Source organism: Squalius cephalus (assembly GCF_949319135.1).
Source record: "Squalius cephalus genome assembly, chromosome: 2".
Classification (NCBI taxonomy): Eukaryota; Metazoa; Chordata; class Actinopteri; order Cypriniformes; family Leuciscidae; genus Squalius; species Squalius cephalus.
The window spans coordinates 46421351-46443533 of record NC_137123.1 but is presented as its reverse complement, the minus strand read 5'-3'; the positions used below and the strand labels follow the sequence as shown (position 1 = coordinate 46443533).

At 40.3% G+C, this 22183-nt stretch overlaps 2 protein-coding genes across 6 annotated transcripts in view; both read right to left on the bottom strand.

Annotated features, from left to right (window-relative positions):
• Positions 1-22183, bottom strand: part of LOC307153899 (uncharacterized protein) — a 226227-nt gene that overhangs the window by 38265 nt on the left and 165779 nt on the right. The gene's annotated exons all lie outside the window — the stretch shown is intronic.
• map9 (microtubule-associated protein 9) overlaps positions 1-22183 on the bottom strand; it is a 56499-nt gene that overhangs the window by 1541 nt on the left and 32775 nt on the right. For all 5 annotated transcript variants that reach the window (XM_079863588.1, XM_079863590.1, XM_079863589.1 and 2 more), the window contains exon 13: positions 112-247. In XM_079863588.1, coding sequence (XP_079719714.1) covers positions 112-247 — 136 coding nt within the window. The remainder of the gene's footprint in view (positions 1-111; positions 248-22183) is intronic.

Sequence of the window (22183 nt, the reverse complement as noted above, 5' to 3'; positions counted from 1 at the left end):
ACATAATAAACAGCAATGGCATGAAAATATATTTTCTACAAAACTGTTTTACAGTGCAAAATGATATGTGTGATTGGGAAATTGTGCATAAATAAATTTGCTGTAACATACCAGCCATTTGTCGTACATCTCCAAGGCCATTTTTTCATTTTCCTCCTTTTCATATTTCTCCTCCACTTCCTTTACTTTCTCCTTCCTGAGTTCTGCCCTTACCTTTTCTTCAATGACATCCTTTTTTCGGTCACTCCTATGTAATATGTAAAATAATTAACTGAACGTAATGTTTTGCAAGACGGCACAGTCATTAAATTCAATCTATAACCTGAGGCTTCACAAAGGGCACATTTACATCTAAAAGGGGTCCTATTATCCCCCTTTTTACAAGATGTAATTTAAATCTCAGGTGTCCCCAGAATGTCTGTGTAGTTTCAGCTACCCCACAGATCATATTTTATATCATGTTGTAAATGTCCATTTTTGAGTGGAAGGAAAAACATGCTGTTTTCGTCCATGTATCTGAGCTGCTGCTACCCCCCGCCCCCTGCTTTCCAGAAGAGGGTGGACCTTTACAGATTGTGCCTCGGATACTCTGACAAAAATGAAAACATCTGTTTGGTTTTGATTATCATCTATATCGCAGTCACGCTCACATGACATTGCAGTTCCCTTTCAGTCTGGCACGCTCTACGTAGTCGACTGATTGGGATCACGCTAGGGAGCCTGTCATCTTTGAGTATTGTAAAAACGAGCCAATGGACATTGGCATGCGTGAATCGCATCACATGCCCCGCAGCGTGTGCATAAATACGGAAGTGGATGCACGCACCCAGTTGTCTTTCGCTTCAGAGGCGATCGGTTCATCTGATGTCTCTGAAGAGTGTTGTTTCACAATGAGTGAGTGTGTCGGTGTTCTTCTGAAAGACTCTCCCAGTGCTGGTGTTGACAGCAGTTGCAGCGGTGATCGCGAGCTATGGAAGCTCTCAACTGCTGTTTTAACAGCATTTTTATAAAGAGTGTTTTGTTGACGGCTGGTTGAGGGCAGAAGTGGTGAGTGCTTCACTCAGGCATGTGATTGGCTAAGGACAAAAAAGCAGGAAAATATACTGAGAATATATTCCTTGCTTGATGCCGCTGCTCAGCAAGATGCACTGCCCAGTACAGTGACCGTTGCTCATACGCTTCCCTCGCATGTCACAACTCGCCCGCCACCTCCTCCTATGGAGTCAGAAGCTTCTGAGGTCGCTTCTGCGACTTTAAATTCTGGCCTGCTTAATTGTGGCGCCCAGGTGGCCTCAAGACAGCCTGCTGCTGAAGAGAGTGGAGACTCCATCCCCAGGCGTTCCAGCTGTCCGGGATATCTTCGGGGCCGCACAGTTACATCTGTTGCCGCTCTGATCTTGTCCCCTTGCCAGTTGTTTACTCCCTTAAACACGGAAACACACTGGCTTACAGCTGACGCCAGGGCCTACGCAAAATGCGTTAATTCCCCAGTGAGCCCTCTTGCACATCACTGTGTTAAGTCAGGTAAGAAGGAGCAGGTTCTTTTAGTTGCCCCGTAATGGCCCAACTAGGACCTCGTTCCCTAGACAGCCTTCATGACTCATTCCTCTGAGACTTCTCAGGGATGGGGCACTGTTGGCACCTGCACCGAACCGGAGAAGTCCAGGTTCCATTGCAGTGGTTCAGCTACCCACCTCTGAAAGAATGTAGATACTATTACTTCTGCGAGAGCTCCCTTTAAAGTTGAAGCTTGCTTACGATCTGAAGTAGAACCTGCTCGTTGTTGCCGTTCTTCTCACGAGAGGACCCCCGAGAGTGTTCGATCACTTCTGTGCTTCCTTCCTGCAGAAGATGGGTCGGAACGTGGCTGTTCCGCCCCACCCTCAAAATTATGTTGTCCTTAACATATGGCAGTGACATGCCATATGTTGAACTGCTCGCTAAGGCACATCAGGATGCGGTTGATATATAGGAAGTGCGTCTTGATCGTCAGGTTCCTGAGCGGTACTAGGAGATGAAATCTTCCTTGTGCCCCCTCTATACCTTCTTGGGACCAATCTCCAGTGCTACTGCACTCTGAGACCTCCCCTGAGTACTACAGGTAGTTGCATTAAAAATCTGTTTTTAAAGAAACAGTTCTCCTGCTTGCTTGCTCTATCAAGAAGGTAGGGGACCTGCACACATTTTCGGTCAACAAATCGTGCCTGGGTTCGGGCCAGCTAACTCTCACTAATGTGAGACCCCGGCCTGGATATTTGCCCAAGGTTCCTACCTTTCCCTTAAAATGGGACCAGGTGGTGAGCCTGCAAGCGCTGCCCCGGAGGAGGCAGACCCAGCCCTGACTTTTCTCTGTTCCTCCCGCCTTGTGGTTATTCAGGACAGAATGCAAAGTCACAGGACCTCTCCAGCTCTCGTCTGTTTCGGAAACCATCAGAAGGGAAGGTGGTTTCCATGCAGAGGTTGGTCCACTAAAAGATTAGTGTTGCCATCATCCTGGTGAAATTCCCAAGGGGCACCGTGCCCACCTGGGTAGTGAGCTCCTCTAAAAACAGAGTGTAGCTCCTTCCTGGGCGTTGACACGAGTGCCTCGCTGACAGATTAAGAGCTGTGGGCTAGGCGACATCAGCACATTCGCTAAGAAATTAGCCTATGTGTCGAAGCCAGCTTGACCTTAGCCCGGTTTGAAGTGTCGGCTTGCTGCGCCATTCCCCTCCTTTGGACTGGATAAGTGCACCTTTTTGCTCCAGTTGAGTTCCCTCTTTTAACCCTGTTGAGTTCCTCCTCACCCAGTCAGTGTTGGATGTGGCGGAGCGTCCGATGCTAGACCTATCACTTGTATGCTTGTGTAACTTGTGTTAGGTGGGGTCTATATGTTGTGATCCCTATGACGATCCCATATGTGTATTTTTCCAGTGTTTTGACTCTCTGCGGCGAGCCCGTATCTTCCCTTGGCAGAGCCTGCTCTGCCGTCACTGTCCGGTTGCGTCTCCCCCCTGTTATAGGCTGGAGCCATCTCAGTGACATGCCATATGTTGTACTGCTCGCTAAGTCGCTCAGTCCATATGTGTTTCTCCATATGTTACCTCCTTTGGGCAGGATGTGGCTTCCGCAGCGTTGCCTTCCAACGAAAGGTACGCTTTTCCAGTGGTCCTGTGGAACAGCAGTGACTTCCTGGCCTAAGCCCTGTCCTATTCCAAATTGGGAAGATCTGGAGGCTTGTCTAGGCACTGGAAGGTGGCAGCACTAGTGGCGTCTTAGTAGGGATCCCAATCAGTCGACATGTCAACTAAGTCGAGCGTGCCCGACTGAAAGGGAATGTCTCGGTTATGTATGTAACCCTAGTTCCCTGAAGGAGGGAACGGAGATGTAGTCCCCCAGCCACTATTGCTGTACCACCGCTGACCGGGGCCTGCTCGGCTCCTCAGCGAAAAACAACTGGTGCGTGCATCCACTTTCGTATTTATACCCGCGCTGCGGGGGGATTCACGCACACCAATGTACATTGGCTCGTTTTTTTACAATGCTCGAAGATGACAGGCTCCCTAGCGTGATCCCAATCAGTCAACACGACAACTACGTCTCCGTTCCCTCCTTCAGGGAACGAGGGTTACATACAGTACGTAACCTAGACTTTCTTCATCATTATGAAAGTTTATTATCTGCATGCGTTTTAAAGCCATAACAGTCTAAACCTCTGATATATGGTTTTCTGAGTGCACACATTGAAGCCAGGCACAGAAAGCTAGATGTCAGGCGGCGTATCCTCTGAGTATTAAACTAAGTTCTCTTTCACGTGTTATTGCGCTTTAACTGTGTGTTTTTGACATAACCTTCTGTGTATTTGACAAAGTTCACATAAACACACTCGGTTATGACTGATCGTAAACAGCAAGTAAAGAAATCGCATGTATATGTTAAATCTGTGTATTAAAGTGAAAGCAGTGTAATATACAGTACCTACTGCTATATATGCTGTTAATATGAATCAAACAACAAAAGAATAACAGAAAATCACTCACTGCTCTTAAATTGAATCAACTTTAGTAGCTTTAAAGGGATGGTTCGGAGTAAAATCAACCTAGTGTCCTTTGCACCATGACCTCGAGCCATGAGGTCTGAAGTGTTGAAGTGTTGACAACTTAGTGTTAACTAAAAATTGTAGCAAACTGGTACTACCAAAAAAAATATTAGTGCATTCCTGGAACTGGGCATCGTTACACTACATCCTTATGCATCGCTTTCTGCCAGGACTTTTACTCGGCTGGGATCAAGTATAGCCCTATGAAGCTGTATTGAAACTGCAATTTGGACCTTTAACCCGTTGGTTCCCGTTAAAGTTCACTATATGAAGAAAAATTCTGGGATGTTTTCCTCAAAAACCTTAATTTCTTTTCGACTGAAGAAAGAAAGAAATAAACATCTTGGATGCCATTGGGGTGAATAAATTATCAGGAAATTTTAATTTTGAAGTGAACTAATCCTTTGTTACTAGGAGATTACTCCAAAAACAGCAATTTTAATTGTTACTTTGCCTGCAGCTCGTCGTGGAATCTTTCTACCGGTGTGAAGGCACATTCCAGCAGTGTTTACATCCAGATTTGCATATGCATTGCATACACCCCTCGGTGCTTCAGCTAAAAGAGCAGTTCCCTAAAAGAGCAAGCTGGGGTGGTCAGCGTCTGTGTTTTTGGATGAGGTAATTTCCTGACTGGATGATTGGTTCCTGGGTGCCGTGCCCCCCTCCAGTGCCTTTCTTCCCAGAGGTGCATGAGGAGGTTTAGAAGTCATGTAAGGCACCTTTCACTGCCCGAAGCTGTTCTTATTCCTCCTCTGCTCTCACTACCCTCGATGGCGGAGCCGCCAATAGCTACGTGGAAGTTTCAGAGGTGGAGCGTGAAATTGCCCGCAAAGTGCCGCCGACTGGCAGAAACGTCTGCACCTCCTGTCCAGGGCGAGTAAGACAACAGCAGCCCTGGCTACTAAGGCTTATAGCGCCGCTGAACAGGCCGCCTCCGCCCCGCATGTCATGGCTATCCTGCAGGTCCATCAGGTAAAAGCTCTCAAAGAGCTGCACGAGGGTAGTTTTGAGCCAGGATTGTTGCAGGATCTGCGCACGGTGACTGACGAAAGTCATGGCCACTCAGGTGGTCCAGGAACGTCATCTCTGGATGGACCTGGCTGAGATGAAGGACGCCGACAAAGTTTGCTTTCTCAACGCCCCCATCTCCCAGGTCGGCCTCTTCAGCGACACTGTTGAGGACTTCGCCAAGCAGTTCTCGGCAATCCAGAAGCAGACGGAGGCCATAAAGCACATCCTGCCTTGGCATGACTCTGCCACTCTCCCACCAAGCTGCCATGCGGTGGCCCCCAGCCTGCTCGTCACCGAGGGTGTCCCCTTGTGGCTGCACCAGCTCCGGGGAGACCAGAGTCATCCTGTCAAAGCGGCCCTGAGACAGGAGGCCCAGGGATGGAGGGAGCTGCTCTGAATCAGGAGATGGCGAAGGCACCCCTCTGTTCATTTGATGTTAGCTGATTTAGCTCATTCAACAAACTCTCTCTCTACTTTCACTCTGACTACCTCTGCTGCCATAACTGATCTAATTGTGAAGTCTAATTCCACATCCTGCCAGCTTGATCCTACACCTACTGTTTTGCTTAAGATGTGTCCCCCCGAGGTTGCACCTTTCATAACACATTATGATAAACTAGTTTAACATCAGCCATTGTTCCAGCAGAATTAAAAATGGCTGCAGTGGCCCCAATCCTTAAAAAAACCTTGACCATCTAAACATGGACGATTACAGGCCAATATATAATTTACAATTCTTAAGTAAAATTCTTGAAAAGGTTGTGGCTTCGCAATTAAGATCATATTTAGATGCTAATGGTCTTTTTGAACCTTTTCAGTCAGGATTTCGCCCATCCCATAGCACTGAAACTGCTCTTCTTCGTGTGGTTAATGACATTATTCTTTCCATGGATTCAGAGTTAATAAACATCTTGATACTTCTCGATCTAAGCGCCGCATTTGACACAGTCTGCCGTGAAATACTCATCTCTTGCCTTTCTGATATCGGCATCACTGGTTCAGCTCTTTCCTGGCTCATTTCCTACATCAGCGACAGAAAGTATTATATCACTATACATGGGTATAGATCTGCCACTTCTCCGCTTACACAGTGTGTTCCTCAAGGTTCAGTTCTTGGTTTTCAAGTCAAGTTTTCCCACTACATTTATACTACTTTTCATATTAATTTTCATTTATATATCCACTTAGTGACATCATAAGCATCATACGACTTTTCATTGCTATGCTGATGACATTCAAATATATCTTACCACCAGCTCTGATAGGCCATCCCTGCCCGACTCACTCACTGCATGTATCAGGGATATCAAGCATTGGATGTCCATGAATTTCTTCAAACTAAATAATAACAAAACTGAAATATTGATGATTGGCTCTGCTGCCTCAGTCAAAAGGATGAACCTGTCCTTTGATATTGATGGGGTTCATGTTAAGCCTACGTCATATCCGTATCCTATCCTATCCTATCCTATCCTGTCCTATCCGTAACCTTAGTATATTATTTACTCAACTCTCAAGTCTTTTGCCTCTCATATTTCTTCTGTTGTTAAAAACTCTTTTTTCCATCTTCGTAATATTGCACGTCTTCGATCTTCTCTCACTCTAGCTGATGCTGAAACCTAAAATTATGCATTAATCACACCACGTCTGGATTATTGCAATGCTCTATTTCTTGGTCTGCCCAAAAAACGTATTGCAAGATTACGGTATTTTCAAAACTGCAGCAAAGAGTTCTCACCTCCACCAGGCATTCTGCTAACATTACACCTCTGCTGCATGATCTTCACTGGCTACCCGTGGCATCATGTATTCACTTTAAGATATTACTTCTAACGTTTAAGGCACTAAATGGTCTTTGACATCCATATCTGTCTGTGCCCGGTTGCATAAAGCACCTTAAGTTTTTCCCTTAAGTATGATACTTAAAGGGTGATTTCCCCTTACCTAAGAGAATAACTTAAGGGTGTTGAATATAATCTCTTAAACGGTTCTCTTAGGTAAGGATTCACAACAGCGATCCTGGATTCACGTTATAAAAGTCTGTTGTTGCCATAGATACGCAAAACACTAACACTAACACTTTCGCAGTTTCATCAAATAAAGTAGGCTAGGATATTGGAATGGATAAAGAAAACAAAAAAAGAAAGCCTAAATGGACAGAGGAGGAGAAATGCATTCTTCTTGACGAATATGGTAAAAGAAAAACAATTTTTGACCGTTGCGTTTAAATGACGGGAAAGAGCCCCCGCAACCCGGTGAATCACTGCTGACAGACGATTTATGCACGTGGAAAACTATCCTGTACTACACTCAGAAAGTGGCAGTGGCTGTGTGTCATGGCTCCTAAGAAGTCTCAGAAAGAGTCTGCTGTTGAGGAGGAATATGTAACTGTGAATGTTCTAACGGAAATGTTAGAAACACAGAAAATCTTTTTTTAAGGACATGATGTATCTTCAGGAAAAAAACTTTAAAACGTTTTTACAACTCTTTATGGAAACAACAAACAAGCGAGTTGATGATCTTGTAAAAGACGTCACAGAATACAAATGGAGTTTGGATTACACACAAGCGCAGGTGGATAATCAAGAGAAGAACACCGAGGAGATTGTTAAAATGTGCCGAGAAGCACGTGGGGATATAAACGTGCCGAGAAGCACGTGGGGATATAAACAAAGTGTGTGAATTGACGCCATTACTGGATGGGAAAATCGACAATCTTGAGGCGAGGTCAAAAAGGAATAACATTATTATTGACGGACTTCCTGAATCGCAACGCGAGAGTGAGGAAGAAACCGAGAACAAAGTCCGCCGCATAATAGCCGAAAAGTTAGAAATGAATGAAGAACGGATCGAGGTGGAACGAGCCCGTCGTATGGGTGATCCTACAAGAGCAGGAAATCGACACAGATCGATAATTGTCAAGTTTTTAAGATGGAAAGACAAGGCAGCTGTGATGACCAGGGTAAACAAACTGAGAGGTACAAACATTTACTTTAATGAGGACTATTCTGAAGCCGTAAGGATAAAGCGAAGGGAATTAGTTCCGGTCATGAAGGCTGAACGAGCAAAGGGAAACATTGCCTACATTCGCCATGACAGACTTATTGTTCACTCTCCCTCCCAGAGGATGACAGGTCCAAATGCAAAGATCAGCTAAGAATGTGGGTTTGAGTGAGTACTCACATGGACTATAGGACTACATACATTTGTACTGAACGTGTGTTAATTTCCAGACACTATATTAATGTCATTTCCCAAGAAAGGCCTAAAAATAGCTCATATAAATATTTGTAGTTTGAGAAACAAAATTCCAGACATAAGTAATATGTTAACATCTCATAATATTAATATTTTAGCTATTTCTGAAACTCATTTAGACAATATGTTTGATGATGCCACAGTAGAGATACAGGAATATAGTATCTGGGCGATTCCACAGTTTCTGTCCACAAGGGGTGTAATGAACAATATAGATTGAATAATACCCAGTTGTTGTCATTTTTTTATTTTTAGTTCACTATTTTGTTAAAGATAGATGTAAGAAATAATAAAGTTACTTTTATCCCACTAAGCCTTGGCATTATCGTGTAATGAGACTTTATTTTATTTCCGTCCCCAGAAATTGCGGATGTCAGGGTAGGACATTCAGTGCATCTGGTTTTTCCTAAGTCATTTCTTTCATTTCCTTTAATAAAATCCTGAATTTTGGCGCATAACATTTATTTTGGTGTGTCTTCTACAAAATACTACTACTAACACTGAAAGTAGAATTCCCTTAATCCACCACAATGCAATGGAAACATTTACTAACGTTCGTTACACTTTCTGTCCAAGCAGTTACGCACGTTAAAATATGATTCTAAAGGAAGCGGAATTAATTTTAATTAATTTTTCCATGTAATTCTATCAGTAGCATAACGATAAAACCATCTTGTGTGGGTTAAATTCTCATATGCGTTGCTACATGATAAATTGTTAATAAATCGGGATAAAACAGGGGCCGTGATTTTCTGTCAAAAAATCATAACGCTCGAACATTTTATTCTGACGCTGAATTTCCATCTCCTAATGTCTCAACGGTTCTCATGTCAGAAATAAGATTGTCTAGGTCACGGTCGCTCTGCGCGGGAGGAAGAGTTAAAAGGATTTCACAATAAGCTGTTCATGAAAGTCAACATCGTCAATGACAATATTCTGTTTTGTTTTTTTTTTTTATGATTTTTTTTTTTTTTCTGTCCAATGTTCGTAAGAATATAGCTTAGGCTGACGAAGTTAACATGTTAATAGTGCGTTAACACAATCTGTATGATCTTTAAATTTGATAGTATGATGACAGGTTATTTTAATGTGTTATGAACTTGTTCTATTCTTTGCCAGTTTTCATGAAATGGTATTATTTTGTGTTACAGAGGCAATCTTGCAGGATTGTTTAATTTTTTCCGTCCACGTTACACACGTTATAACTTAGCACACTTGTAGGAGTTCATTTGTCTTCTACATTTGGCAAATAAATTTGAAAAATATACCTGTGGTATTTGTTAGTATTTTGCTGGCTTTCAGTTTGTGAACATACCAGACTCAAAAATGCACCTTTAAGTTTATAGAACAGATAATATTAGATGGCTACCCTGCCTGCATGGAAGTCCTATTACCAGTTTTGTGAACCATACACAACGCATGACTCATAACTATACCAAATTAGGAACAAAGTAAAACATGAACTGGGATTCAACCAGAATTTTATTAAACTGAATTAGATTACGTACACTTTCTGCTTGAACTTACATTGTTTTTCCGTCCATGTTACATACGTTAAATTTGACATCAACTCAACTTTGATCAAAGTTTACTAGTTTACCATTGTCAGATTTATCCTGCCTTTCACACAGCTGTACCCCAGGTTTTCTCAGGATGTTAACCTGAGGACAATGGCTTTCTCCATGAAGATTGATTTTGCAGGCTGTTGTCCTTGCAGTTGGCCCTAAACTGTGGAATCGCCCATCTATAGAAGGGATAGGGATGTTTATGGGGGAGGAGTTGCCATGTACATTCAGAGCCACATCCCAGTTAAAATCAGAGAAGATCTAATGTCATGTGACGTTGAAATGTTATGGTTACAAGTTCACCTACCCCATTTAAAGCCTATGTTGATGGGATGCTGTTATAGGCCACCAGGGTCTGGCAATCAGTATCTTGACGATTTGGGAGAAATGTTTGAGCGAGCATGTGATGAAAATAGGGAAATTTATGTCCTGGGAGACCTTAACATTGATTTTCTTGCATCAAAATGTTCGCTGAAAAAGAAAATTCTTACTATAACTGGGGCCTGTAATCTGGTTCAGGTTATTAACCAGCCAACCAAGGAATGTATTAATAAGACAGGACTTATATCATCCTCATGTATAGATCATATTTATACTAATGTAGCTGAACTCTGTTCTAAAGCCGTATCAATTTCGATCGGCTTTAGTGATCATAATTTGGTGGGCTTATCCAGGAAAACAAAAGTTCCAAAGGCGGGGCCAAAAATTGTATATAAAAGAATGTACAAGGGTTTTGACTGTGATTCATATGTGGAAGATGTTGGAAATATCTGTTGGTCTGATGTCATTCAACAGAAAGACCCAGATACTGCACTTAATGTATTCATGAAATTGCTGGCCCCAGTTATTGATAAGCATGCACCTGTTAGGAGGCTGACTGTTAGAGCTGCTAGGGCTCCTTGGGTTGATGAGGAATTAAAAGGATACATGGGTCAAAGAGAAAATGCAAGAGAAGTGGCAAAGAAGTCTGGATTCTTATATGATTGGCAAATATATTGTAAATTGAGGAATTATGTCACCAACCTGAATAGAAAGAAGAAGAAACTGTATGAATCCAGGATTAATTGTATAAAACATGATTGAAAAAAGCTCTGAAGCACCTTAAATAATATCATGGGTAGAAAGAGTATTTTGACCCCATCATGGATTGAAGTGGAAAAATCGTTTATAACTAAACCTGTAGACATTGCAAATTATTTTAATGATTACTTCATTGACAAAGTTTGTAAACTAAGGCAGAAAATGCCAACATCATACTGTGAGTCAAATTATTCATGTATATCAGAAGAAATAATGAATGATAAGAACTGTTCATTTAAATTTCGAGAAGTGACAAGAGAAGAAGTAAAACAACTATTATTGTCTATTAATAATGACAAGCCACCCGGTACGGACAACCTGGAAGGAAAGCTATTGAGGATGGTAGCAGACCACATTGCCACTTCCATATGTTATATCTTTAATCTGAGTCTTGAGAGGAAAGTGTGCCCACAAGTGTGGAAAGAAGCAAAGGTAATCCCCTTAGCGAAAAATGCTCGTGCTGTTTTTTCTGGCTCTAATAGTCGACCAATTAGTTTGTTACCTGCTGTAAGTAAACTTTTAGAAAAAATTGTATTTAACCAGATACAAGGTTATTTCACTATGAATGAATTAAGCAAATACCAGCATGCTTATAGAGAAGGACATTCAACTTGTACAGCTCTTGTACAAATGACAGATGATTGGTTAAAGTATATTGATCACCAAAATATTGTTGGAGCAGTATTATTAGATGTTAGTGCTGCCTTTGACATAATTGACCATAGTTTGTTACTAGGGAAACTCAAATGTTATGGTTTTACACCATCTGCATTAGCATGGGTAGAGAGCTACTTGACAGATAGAACACAGAAGGTGTATTTTAATGGAAGCTTCTCTGAGGTGAGGTCTGTAGCATGTGGGATTCCACAAGGGTCTTCATTAGGACCATTGCTTTGTTCTATCTTTACGAATGATCTCCCACTGGTCTGTAAAAGAGCTTCTGTGTCTATGTATGCGGATGATGTGACACTTTATATGCCTGCACCAGCTTTAGAAAACATTACTGCAGCTCTCAACAATGAGTTGCAGATGGTATCTAATTGGGTTACTGATAATAAACTTGTCTTAAATATAGCCAAGACTAAAAGTATCTTATTTGGAACTAAATGTTCATTAAAAACAAGGCCCATGTTGGATTTAGTACTAAATAATGTTGCTGTTGAGCAGGTACATGAAATAAAGCTTCTTGGGGTAACCTTAGACTGTACTTTGTCATGGTCAAGACATATAGAAGAACTGGTGAAAAAGATGGGGAGAAATATATCTGTAGTTAAAAGGTGTTATTCATTTTTAAATCCATATTTAACTAAACATGTTTTGCAGACCCTAGTGTTATCACACTTAGATTATTGCTCTGTGTTTTGGTCAGGAACTACAAAGAAGAATTTAGGGAAACTACAGAGGGTTTAGAATAGAGCTGCTCGTTTAGCCCTTTGCTGTACAATAAGGGCTAATGTTAACAAAATGCACGGCAAACTATTCTGGTTAACGGTTGATGGGAGGTTAAAAGCATCACTTCTTGGCTTTATAAACAAAATTAATTTATGGAAAACTCCTGACTGTCTGTATAGGCAACTTACTCTGAGTTCTAATGTACATACATATCTCACGAGGCATGCCGTTATTGGTAAATATATTATTCCAAAATCCAGAACAAACTCAAAACAACGTGCAGTGTTGTATAGAGCTATGGTTGAATGGAACTCTCTTCCAGGTCATATTGTTAAAACTCAAAATAATATTGGTTTTAAAAAACAAATAAAGGAATTTTTTATGTTAGCTTATATTAGTAGATAGAGTATATCGTATGTGTATGTGTGTATGTACAGACACTTTCCAAAAAATTAGAATATCATGGAAAAGTTTATTTATTTCCATAATTCCATTCAAAACGTTAAACTTCCATAGATTATAGATTCAGGGCCCACAACTTAAACGATTTCAAGTATTTAGTTGTTTATTTGTACATAATTTGGGCTTCCAGCTCATAAAACCCATGAAAACAGGTTTTCAAAAAATTAGAATATTACATGAAATCACACAGTAATTACACAGTGATACCATGGTCATTGAACCAGGTTTTGGTTCTTTTGGCAGTGTGGGCAGGTGCAAATCCTGCTGGAAAATGAAGGAAGCATGAAGTGCTCTGAAAATGTCCTGGTAGACGGCTGCGTTGACGCTGGATTTTATAAAGCACAGTGGACCAAAGTCCTCTTTTCTGATGAGAGCAAATTTTGCATCTCATTTGGAAACCAAGGTCCCAGAGTCTGGAGGAAGAATGGAGAGGCACACAATCCAAGATGCTTGAAGTCCAGTGTGAAGTTTCCACAGTCTGTGTTGGTTTGGGGAGCCATGTCATCGCCTGGTGTTGGTCCACTGTGCTGTCCACTCAACGCAGCCGTCTACCAGGACATTTTCAGAGCACTTCATGCTTCCTTCAGCAGACAAGCTTTATGGAGATGCTGACTTCATTTTCCAGCAGGATTTGCACCTGCCCACACTGCCAAAATAACCAAAACCTGGTTCAATGACCATGGTACCACTGTGTAATTACTGTGTGATTTCATGTAATATTCAATTTTTTTGAAATCCTATTTTCGTGGGTTTTATGAGCTGGAAGCCCAAATTATGTACAAATAAACAACTAAATACTTGAAATCGTTTAAGTTGTGGGCCCTGAATCTATAATCTATGGAAGTTTAACGTTTTGAATGGAATTATGGAAATAAATAAACTTTTCCATGATATTCAAATTTTTTGGAAAGGGTCTGTATATGTATATTAAGGTGGCCCTTATTTTTCAAGTTTTGATTTATAATCGTCTGACCCCCTCAAGTTGTTCCAATACATGAAAAAATAATTCAGGCAAAATATGAGCTCATTTGAACAATATTTAGAGGTGGCTCGATGACGTTGAAATTTTGTATAATCAGTTATTATGCTCAATTTGTGACAACAATACACCCCAATGGGGCTATTTTTTTCCTTTACTCCTATCAAAATGAAACTTTACACAATGAAAGTACCCACGAAAAGTAAAAAATTTTGTATTACAAGTTTCTTTGAAAATTAATTTTTATATGCAAATGAGCTATACACTAATCGAATATGCCCAAAATACACCCAAATAGGCTTACTTTTTTCCTTTACTCTTACCACAATAAAACTTTACATAGTAAAAGTATACATGAAAAGTAACTTTTTTTGTATTACAAGTTTCTTTTGAAATGAATTTGAATATGCACATGAGTGCCACACTTATTGAATATGTCCTAATTTGCATATAGGCAGAAACACCATTCATATGTATGACAAATACATCGGCCCGATCTTCATCCAATCATCTACTGCCAATGGGTGATGGCAATGCTGCTTTTAGACTGGCCTCTAACTGGAAAAACCCCACCGGTATAGTCTTCAGGGTCGGTAACAACAGGTAGCAACAACAGGGGAGGTTTATTTTTGGTGTTTTTTTAATTTATTTTAGTTTTTTTGTTGTTGTTTTTCTTTAACTAACCTATATATTGCTGTTGCTAGCTTCTCATAACACTGCAAAGCTACTTTACAAACGGTGGAAGTCTGATGTGTGGCCTGCCTGGTCTGAAATACTTGCTAACTACAAAAAGAGAAGCAGTTTTGGTGTCTGGCAAAATTATTTTAAAGAGCTGGAATGTCTGGGAAGTGTGTCTATCTAGTTTTTCATCTGTCTTCTGTGTGAGAGTGAATCGTTTAGTTGGTAAGAATGACTTCTGCCTGTAATCTCGTAATCTTACCAACAATACCAATCATTTGTAAATCTACCAGCCCAAAATTTCATCTCACCACGTTACTAATGACTAAGATGGCTATTCTAACTTTCTTCTTATGTTATCTGTGGGGGAATGTCATTAGGTAAGGCTTGTTCTAAAAAAAAAGAATTTAGAAAGCAACTGGAGGCAAGATTGTGCAATCAATTCTTAAGGTCAATATAAGTCTTTTTGTGGCAAGTGACCCAGGTAAGTGTGGCAAGTGACTTCAAATGTATTGTGTTTATGCATAGGTTAACTTGCTGAATGGACATGAATGTGTTAGTTATTTGGCCCCTGTTTTTTCTACTTGTGACTTTATGGTTTCTTGGCCATAAGTCAATTAGGCCCAGTGTTGAGCTCATTAGCATATTTAAAATAGATTTTTCAAAGAAACTTGTAAAACAAAAATGTTACTTTTCATGTATACTTTCTGTGTGAGGTTTGATTGTGATAGGAGTAAAGGAAAAAAGTCCATTAGGGTGTATTTTGGGCATATTCAATTAGTATATTGCTCATTTGCATATTCAAATTCATTTTCAAAGAAACTTCTAATACAAAATGTTTTACTTTTCTTGTAGACTTTTATTGTGTAAAGTCTTATCGTGGTAGGAGTAAAGGAAAAAATTAAGCCTATGCGGGGGTATTTTGGGTAGCCTATATTTGATTAGTGTATAGCTCATTTGCATATTCAAATTCATTTTCAAAGAAACTTGTAATACAAAATATTGTACTCTTCATGGGTACTTACATTGTGTAAAGTTTCATTTTGATATGAGTAAAGAAAAAAAAATAGCCCAATTGGGGTGCATTGTTGCCTGGCCTTATTGACACACATCTCGGATTGATGAGAATTTAACATATTTCCTCAACTAGGATTTCTAAGGACTTTTAGTATGTTGTTCTGGACACCTCATAGAAATGATCTAAGCTGCAAAAAAATATTTTACAATTAGTTCTATTTTTGGCTCCAAAATGAGTTACTTTGCCTGGACTAACTGTGAAAAGATGCGTATCATCAGTTATCTTACAATAGTCAAATGTATGTTGTGTAATATATATTTGGTTAAATAATTAATATTGTACTCACATTGAACTGTGATCAAGTAATAGGCTATGTGATTTGATGCATTCTGCAAACTGTGTATAGTATCAACCGATACCAGCTCCAAGTGATTTGTACCGGGTCCCCGCTGTGATAACAGTAACTTTCTAAAATGTTTACAGAACAAGCGGGAACCCAGTGTTCCTGTATCATCTGTTCATTCACATGTTAGAAAGTCTAAGGCCTTTAAAAGCCGTACAGCAAACCCATCTAATCTGGTGCCTATCACACGACAAACTAAGATTGTGGACACAAAAAGCAAGACTGTTAAGTTAGCACTTTTAAACATCCGCTCACTTAAAAATAAATCACTTCTAGTCAATGACTTTATAAGCACATACAACCTGGACTTTATATTTCTAAATGAAACTTGGCTAGAAGACAGCTGCAGTGCAACAATCCTCAATGAAACATCTCCTCCGAACTTTACCTTTATGAGTGTCTCCAGAGCTGGAAGGAGAGGTAGGGGTGTAGCTGCTCTTTTTAAAGATGTCCATCAATGTAAGCAAATATCATTTGGTAATTACCCGTCTTTCGAATATCTGGGTATTGTGTTAAAAGGTGCTCCACGGATTTTACTTATCACTATTAACAGGCCTCCAAAATACTCTTCAGCCTTTGCTGAAGACTTTACTGAACTGTTATCAATAATTTCCTCAGAGTTTGACAGTTTCACTATTGCTGGAGATTTTAACATTCACATAGATAATGCAGAAAATAATATGGCAAAAGAAATCATTACTGTTTTAAAAACTTTTGATCTGATTCAACATGTACATGGGCCCACACACAATCGTGGACACACTCTAGATTTACTTATCAGTAAGGGTCTAAACATTTCATTGAATGATATTAAGGATGTCGCATTCTCTGATCATTACTGTATTTTCTTTGATTTATTGATCTCTCCTGCCATTGAAGTTAGATCTGTGTCTGTCAAGAAGAGATGCCTAAATGAGAACACTAGTGTACTATTTATGAAGGCCATATCCCTAAGACCGAGCATATCTGCTGACTCGGTTGATTCTCTCCTTGATTCTTTTAACTCGAAGGTTAAAAATGTAATTGATGATATTGCTCCTGTGAAAGTCAGGAAGAATGGTAAACAAAAAGCACCTTGGAGAAACTCAACAGCAGTGCAAATTATGAAAAGACAATGCAGAAAAGCAGAGCGCATATGGCGAAAGACAAAACTTGTAATCCACTATAACATCTATAGAGACACCATTCGTGCTTTCAATATGGAACTAGGCAAAGCTAGACAGACTTTCTTCTCCAATATCATAAACAGAAACCTAAATAATACTCGAAATCTCTTCGCTACTGTCGACAGACTAACAAATCCCCCAAGCCAGATTCCCAGTGAAATGCTCTCCGACAGCAAGTGTAGTGAGTTTGCTACCTTTTTCTCTGAGAAAATCAATAATATTAGAAAGGTGATCAGCACATCCTTGAGTTGCGCTGGGGTCAGACAGATCAGACTACAACCTGAGAAAGTAGTTACTATGTCTGATTTTGAAGAAATTGATGGCAAAATTCTGAAAGAAACCGTTCAGCACCTTAAAACATCAACCTGCGCCCTTGACACACTTCCCACATCTTTTTTTAAAAGTGTGTTAGACTGTTTAGAAGCAGATCTCCTAGAAGTGGTAAATGCCTCACTTTTCTATGGAAGTTTTCCAAACTCCCTTAAAACTGCTGTTGTCAAACCCCTCCTGAAAAAGAGCAATCTGGATAAGACTATATTAAGCAACTATAGACCGATCTCAAATCTTCCTTTCACAGGCAAAATCATTGAAAAAGTTGTCTTCAACCAGCTGAACAAATTCTTAAACTCAAATGGATACTTTGATAATTTTCAATCTGGCTTCCGATCGCATCACAGCACAGAGACAGCGCTCATAAAGATAATAAACGATATTCGCTTAAATACTGATTCAGGCAAATTATCAGTGCTGGTTCTACTCGACCTCAGTGCTGCATTTGACACTGTCGATCACAAAATACTTCTAGACAGGCTGGAAAACTGGGTGGGGTTTTCTGGGACAGTTCTAAAATGGTTCAGGTCATACTTAGATGGGAGAGGTTATTATGTGAGTATAGGTGACCATAAGTCTGAGTGGACGCCCATGACATGCGGAGTCCCTCAAGGCTCAATTCTTGCGCCACTCCTGTTCAACCTGTACATGCTCCCAATGAGCCAAATAATGAGAAAGAACCAAATCTCTTACCACAGCTATGCAGACGACACACAGATCTACTTAGCCCTATCGCCTAATGATTACAGCCCCATTGACTCTCTGCTTCAATGCATTGATGAAGTCAACAGCTGGATGTGCCAAAACTTTCTACAGTTAAACAAAGACAAAACTGAAATCATTGTGTTTGGAAACAAAGATGAAGTTCTCAAGGTGAACGCATACCTTCACTCTAAAGGTCAAACAACTAAAAATCAGGTCAAGAATCTTGGTGTGTCTTTAGAGTCAGACCTTAGTTTCAATAGTCATGTCAAAGCAATAACTAAATCAGCATACTATCATCTGAAAAATATTGCAAGAATTAGATGCTTTGTTTCCAGTCAAGACTTAGAAAAACTAGTGCATGCTTTCATCACCAGCAGGGTGGATTATTGTAATGGACTCCTCACTGGCCTTCCCAAAAAGACCATAAGACATTTGCAGCTCATACAGAACGCTGCAGCCAGGATTCTTAGCAGAACCAGAAAATATGATCATATCACACCAGTACTCAGGTCATTACACTGGCTGCCAGTTACTTATAGGATTGATTTTAAAGTATTATTACTAGTATATAAATCATTTAATGGCCTAGGACCTCAATACATTGCAGATATGCTCACGGAATACAAACCCAACAGATTACTCAGATCATTAGGATCACATCAGCTAGAAGTTCCAAGAGTTCACTCTAAGCAAGGAGAGTCTGCTTTTAGCTATTATGCCAGCCGCAGCTGGAACCAGCTTCCAGAGGAGATCAGATGTGCTCCTACATTAGTCACATTCAAATCCAGACTCAACACACTTCTGTTTAACTTTGCATTTAATGAATGAGCACTGTGTCACTGTTTGTCCGACTGTTTATCCTGTGTCTTATTTTAGTCTTTATTCTAAACTGTTTTAATTATTTTTAGTTCTTTCTTGTTTCTTTATTTTAAACTGTTCTTTATTCTAAACTGTTTTAATTATTTTTAGTTCTTTCTCGTTTCTTTATTTTAAACTGTTTTGTATATTCTTATTTCTTCTGATTATTTTTAATAGTATGTAAAGCACTTTGAATTACCATTGTGTATGAAATGTGCTATATAAATAAACTTGCCTTGCCTATTGAATACAATGCTCAATGCTAAACATTTTAGAATTAAGAATTTTGCTGACTTGTAGAATTGCCTACAAAAACAGCGAAATGTGTGTATGTGTATGTATATATGTATATGTGTGTGTGTATGTATATATATATATATATATATGTATATATGTATATTTGTATTTCATGAGAATTTGTTGTTTCAGTGTATGATTGTGCATTGGTTGTGTATGTTTTGTAATATGTTAATCTGTGTATTGATTATGTAGTGCGTTTTTTACTCGTGTTATGTGTTTTGTGTGGACCCCAGGAAGAGTAGCGGATGCACTGTGTTGCATCAGCTAATGGGGATCCTAATAAATAAATAAATAAATAAATAAATAAATAAATAAATAAATAAATAAATAAAACATCTCCCGTCAACATCAAACATCAACATCAACTACCGTCTGAAAACTCCCAGTTGCAAAAAACGCAATGCTAAGCAGTTGTAACACCGCAGGTAAAGAGTAGTTGCGATGTGTGACATGGTCAAGGTCACCGTCTAGTTTGTTAGCGATGTTAAATATTGCGCGTCGATCAAATCGGTATTCCTCCTGCAACAATTTTTCATCGCTAAGATGGTACAAAGGGTTCCTCCTATCCCTAAAAATTATTCTTGGCACATAATGATCTTCAGCTGGTTCCATAAATTCAGCCATGTAGTCTTATTTTTGTCCACGTTACTCTTAAGGTTACGATTTCCAAACCTTAAGTTATACTTATGGAAATGACCGTTAAGGGGTTTTATGTAACACTTAACGCTTTTTAAGGGATTACTTAAGTGAAAAAACAGCGTTTAAGGGAAATTCTAAGTGTTTATGACGTTTCACTTAAAGAAACCCTTAAAGGGACACTTCACCCATTTGCATTAAGCTTTGTATTGTTAGAAACCCAGTCATATATTATAATGATCGTGGATTTTTCCTTTATTTTTCCCTGAGATGGGAGAAATAAGGATTTAAAGGGACACTTCACCCATTTGCATTAAGCTTTGTATTGTTAGAAACCCAGTCATATATTATAATGATCGTGGATTTTTCCTTTATTTTTCCCTGAGATGGGAGAAATAAGGATTTAAGTGTTTTACTTCCTGCTTATTCTGACGTAAAAATCGTCATTTTGCGTCATAATAAGCAGGAAGTCACATTTCATTGAAAAGTGTAGAGACTACAAACACTAGCTCCTCATTATTCCAGGGGGCGCTCATGCTCACGCTACAGGCCTATCACAGATCAGTGGGTGGGACTTTACTCTCTGAAACTGAAAGCAATATCCTCCATCTTGTTTGAAGCTAAGCTAACAGGCGCTGTGGAGACAGATGTAAAGTTATGACAATAGCGGAGGGTAACGTTACTCAATATGATGTAGAAGAAGAGGATTTCGGAAGTCTGATGCTCGAATCAGGTGTTTGTGGCTATCAAGCCGCATTATAGCGAAGAGCAGCCGAGGCAGAAGACCTGCCTGCCGCGGACGAGGAGCCCGGACCGGCTCGAGTTAGGGCGGACTGGTGGCGCCGGTGATCTCACTACGAACCGCTATGAACACAGAGATAGAGTCCGTCTGCGGCAAAGAATTTCAACAATGACAATTTCTCATGCACGAAATCTCTGAATCAGACGAGCACACGGGCGTTTGTGTTGTGAATCAGACGAGCACACGGGCGTTTGTGTTGTGAATCAGACGAGCACACGGACGTTTGTGTTGTGAATCAGACGAGGACACGGACGTGTGTGTTGTGAATCAGACGAGGACACGGGCGTTTGTGTTGTGAATCAGACGAGGACACGGGCGTTTGTGTTGTGAATCAGACGAGGACACGGGTGTTTGTGTTGTGAACCATCCTAGTTTCGCACCGCATCTGACTGAACATCCAGGTAACGTTACCATGCATGCAATAATTCACCACTTCGAAAGAAATACAAATGAGGAGTAATTCACTATTGAGTTCGCCAACTAACTAACGTTAGATATTTTGTGTGAAATGAATTTCAAGCTCCGGTCCGGTGGTAGCTAGCCTTATAGACGGAAGAGTGATTCATGCTGTTCTGGATTAGTGGGAGTGGCTTGCGCAGCTGTGCAATGTGGTGCATTGTGGGAGTTGTTGTCTTTCATACAAATGCGTCCTGAAGTTTCTTTCTTTCTTTCCTCGGTCAAGAAGGCACCAAATTCAAAATTTATTTTACATTTCGACTACATATATGACCCACTTTCAATAAAGATCAATGTTCCCATGGGTGAAGTGTCCCTTTAAGTGTTTTACTTCCTGCTTATTCTGACGTAAAAATCGTCATTTTGCGTCATAATAAGCAGGAAGTCACATTTCATTGAAAAGTGTAGAGACTACAAACACTAGCTCCTCATTATTCCAGGGGGCGCTCATGCTCACGCTACAGGCCTATCACAGATCAGTGGGTGGGACTTTACTCTCTGAAACTGAAAGCAATATCCTCCATCTTGTTTGAAGCTAAGCTAACAGGCGCTGTGGAGACAGATGTAAAGTTATGACAATAGCGGAGGGTAACGTTACTCAATATGATGTAGAAGAAGAGGATTTCGGAAGTCTGATGCTCGAATCAGGTGTTTGTGGCTATCAAGCCGCATTATAGCGAAGAGCAGCCGAGGCAGAAGACCTGCCTGCCGCGGACGAGGAGCCCGGACCGGCTCGAGTTAGGGCGGACTGGTGGCGCCGGTGATCTCACTACGAACCGCTATGAACACAGAGATAGAGTCCGTCTGCGGCAAAGAATTTCAACAATGACAATTTCTCATGCACGAAATCTCTGAATCAGACGAGCACACGGGCGTTTGTGTTGTGAATCAGACGAGCACACGGGCGTTTGTGTTGTGAATCAGACGAGCACACGGACGTTTGTGTTGTGAATCAGACGAGGACACGGACGTGTGTGTTGTGAATCAGACGAGGACACGGGCGTTT